The sequence below is a fragment of the Eumetopias jubatus genome, unplaced genomic scaffold (assembly GCF_037043125.1).
Source record: "Eumetopias jubatus isolate StellerSeaLion01/CBP00866 unplaced genomic scaffold, mEumJub1_p1.0 scaffold_7, whole genome shotgun sequence".
Taxonomy (NCBI): Eukaryota; Metazoa; Chordata; class Mammalia; order Carnivora; family Otariidae; genus Eumetopias; species Eumetopias jubatus.
This window is the reverse complement of record NW_028274813.1, coordinates 74,810,077-74,813,204: the sequence shown is the minus strand read 5'-3', so window position 1 is coordinate 74,813,204 and position 3,128 is coordinate 74,810,077. Positions and strand designations below refer to the sequence as shown.

Here is a 3,128-nt window from a genome sequence, read left to right as displayed (position 1 = left end):
ATTACTACTCCATAATTGGCATCTGAGCAGTACAGTTTTGAAAGGAAGAGGTACACTTTATTTATCATATGTGAGTAAATGCCATTTCTCAATTTATTCAAAGGCTGTATATTAAAAAATTCTAAATAAAAAATAGGAAATAGAAGCAAAAAGCACAGAATGAAGGATGAGAATCTAAATATCAGTAAGGTTCATTCTTTAGCTTTTATCATTATAATTACTCTTTCAATCAAGTTAATCCACCTTTCCCACTTGTCAAAATGATTACTTTAACATCAGAGTGATTCCATTTGTAATTGTTTAGAGTCAAGGCTACAGTAGTTACAGTTGTGTAAGTTTACCTTTTTTCCAAGAAAAGAACATTTCTTATGACTGAAGAAACCTGGCCAGGCTTCAGATACCGACTCTTCAGTTTTGACATAGCTGCCTTCACTTCTTTGTTCCTTGGAGTGTAGATAACTGGGTTTAAGATGGGAGTAAAGATGGTGTAAAACACAGCAAGGACTTTGTCAACAGAATAACCGCTGAAGGGCCACACATAGATGAAGATGCATGGTCCAAAGAACAGTGTGGCCACAGTGATATGAGCAGTCAGTGTGGAGCGGGCCTTGGCCATGCTAGCAGAGAAGCAGTTCCTAACAGTGATAAGTATCACAGTGTAGGAGACAAACAAGAGGAGAAAGGAGCTCATAGAAAGAAAGCCACTGTCTGCAACTATAAGTAGGCTGACAACATAAGTGTCTATCCAGGCCAGCTTAGTCACTAGAGGGAGGTCACAGAAAAAACCGTCTAACTGATTCGGGCCACAAAATGGCAAGTTAACAGTAAATGCCAACTGGCTCATAGTATGGATGAAACCCACAAGCCAGGAGATGAGAACAAGAATAATACACACACAGCAACTCATTATTGTCATGTAGTGGAGAGGTTTGCATATAGCAACATAACGGTCATAAGCCATGGATACAAGGAGCACCATTTCACTGCCAGTAAAAAGATGAACAAAGAAAATCTGGGACAGGCAGGCATGAAAAGAAATAGTCTTATGCTCCACTCTGCAATCATTTTGGGGGTAGCAAAAGAGGCAACACATATATCTATAAAAGAGAGGTTTGCAAGCAGAAAGTACATGGGGGTATGACGGCGGGAATCTGAGGTTACAGTGAGGATGATAAGAAAGTTTCCCAGCAGTATTGCTAGGTAAAGTAGTGAAAATATGAGAAACAAGAAAGGTTGGAGCTCCTGGGAATTAGAAAGCCCCAGCAACACAAACTCAGTCACTCGGAAATGATTTGTCTCATTCATTGACTTTGGAAGGAACTTATCTTGTTACCTGAATAGGAGAGAGACAGAGATCAATCAGTGAGCACGGATTTCATTTCCCAGTTCCACTTCCTTCCTTAGAGATTCTAATTTCTACTTATATTTATGTATCTGAATTTTCATCATTAGAAATTATATAGCAGCATAATAACAATAATAAAGAAGGATGGAGGGGAGAGTTTTGAGGAGACGTTTGACACTGGTATATCCAGTTATATGAATTTGAGGAATGTAATCTACTAACTTTACAAATGAAGTTGAAAATCTGAAATGTCTTCTTGACATTATAGAAATCCAGTCTAAGAAGTTACAGAGACAAAATATAAATCATTTTTTTCTACAATAAATTATATAACAATTTTTTGAATGGCTAACACAGAGGAAGACAATTTCACAATGTTGACCCCAAAAGTTAGACACAAAAGTGTATACTATATGAACCTATTTAAATAAAGTTTTAAAATAGGATACACTAATCTATGGTATAAAAAAGCTCCTGGAGTGGTTATCCTGGAAGAGGAATAGGGACAGGAAGGTGACAGGAAGGGCTTCTGAAGTGCTGATAATGTTCTGTTTCTTGATGTGGTTGGTAGGTACATGGAAGTGTTTGCTTTGTGAAAACTTACAAGATGTGCAAGATCTTTCATGTGTAGTTTTGTGCATATTTTATTTATTAATAAAAAAGAAATCCAGGAGATAAAGAGACACCATTACATTGTGTGAGAGTTCATAGGCAGAATCATTGCCTTGAGTGATTAGGTCTTATTCCCTTCTCTATTCAGTTAAAATTGTATGAACTAAAATACAAAACCTAGCAAAACCCAAAGCTCTAGAGCTTATTGGAACTCTTTCTAGAGTTGTGCCTCATCTCTTCCTGGGGTTCTATTTTATAAGGGAATCTAGTGCATTTGTTCTTTTCAGTTATTCCCTGATGTTAAGCTTCATTAAGCTCGGCTATTGTTGCTAATAGCCACGGATGTATTATTGAATTATGACTGACATTTAATTTGGTGGTGGGTCTTTTAAAAATTATAGTTATATTGTACAGTAATAGTATTCATAGTAAGAAATCCAGACCATAAAAAAAATGTTTCTTCTTTTTTACTCAGTTATTCTACATTCTATTTTATCAACACTTTCTCCCTTTTATGTTATTTATACTTTTATAAGCTATCTAGAACTTGGAAACATTGTATAGTGAATAATAAAAAATGTGAAATTTAAAGAAATATCTCTCTCTACATCTAAATCAGGTCATTGGAAGACAGTGTCTTTTATTTTACTGATTTCTAGTTATCTGCAGTTTTTTGATATTAATGTCTTCTTTAATTGCAAATTGCCTAGTGTTTCTTTGAGTTTCCCTGGAGGATTTACACATAAAGACAGGGCATGTGATGAATAATTTTAATTCCCAGGAACCAAATTCAGGGACTCACCCCTATATTCAAATCTCCAATTCTCTAGAAAATTCCCCCCAAAGAATTAATTCATATATCATCACCAATTATATCAAAACTATGGCTCTAGGATTTTCAGAAGAGACTAACAGCAGAGTCTGAAGTCAGAACAGGCTGAGGTAAAACTATGCAATGGAGTAAGTTTGTCTTTGAGGAACCACCACATTCTCCTCCGTGTGTTTCTCCCTTCCTCCTCATTTCTTTGTAGCCTGTTTTTAAGTTAACTCTAGGTTCACAGCACGGTCTATTCTCCCTGGGAAATAGCCTGACTCTTAGACTCCTTGACACAAATACTCTAATGAATGCCTAGAAGCAGGCAAGGAAATTGTACCCAACAAGACCAACTAA

The 3,128-nt window shown here is 36.2% G+C and overlaps 1 protein-coding gene across 1 annotated transcript; it reads right to left on the bottom strand.

The window, feature by feature from the left end:
* Positions 1 to 337: 337 nt before the first annotated feature.
* On the bottom strand, positions 338 to 1,311 carry LOC114221399 (olfactory receptor 4K15-like). The gene is given in 2 exon segments (XM_028119517.2): positions 338 to 1,053; positions 1,056 to 1,311. Coding segments are annotated over 2 exon segments (966 nt in total). The 5' UTR covers positions 1,306 to 1,311.
* Positions 1,312 to 3,128: the final 1,817 nt, after the last annotated feature.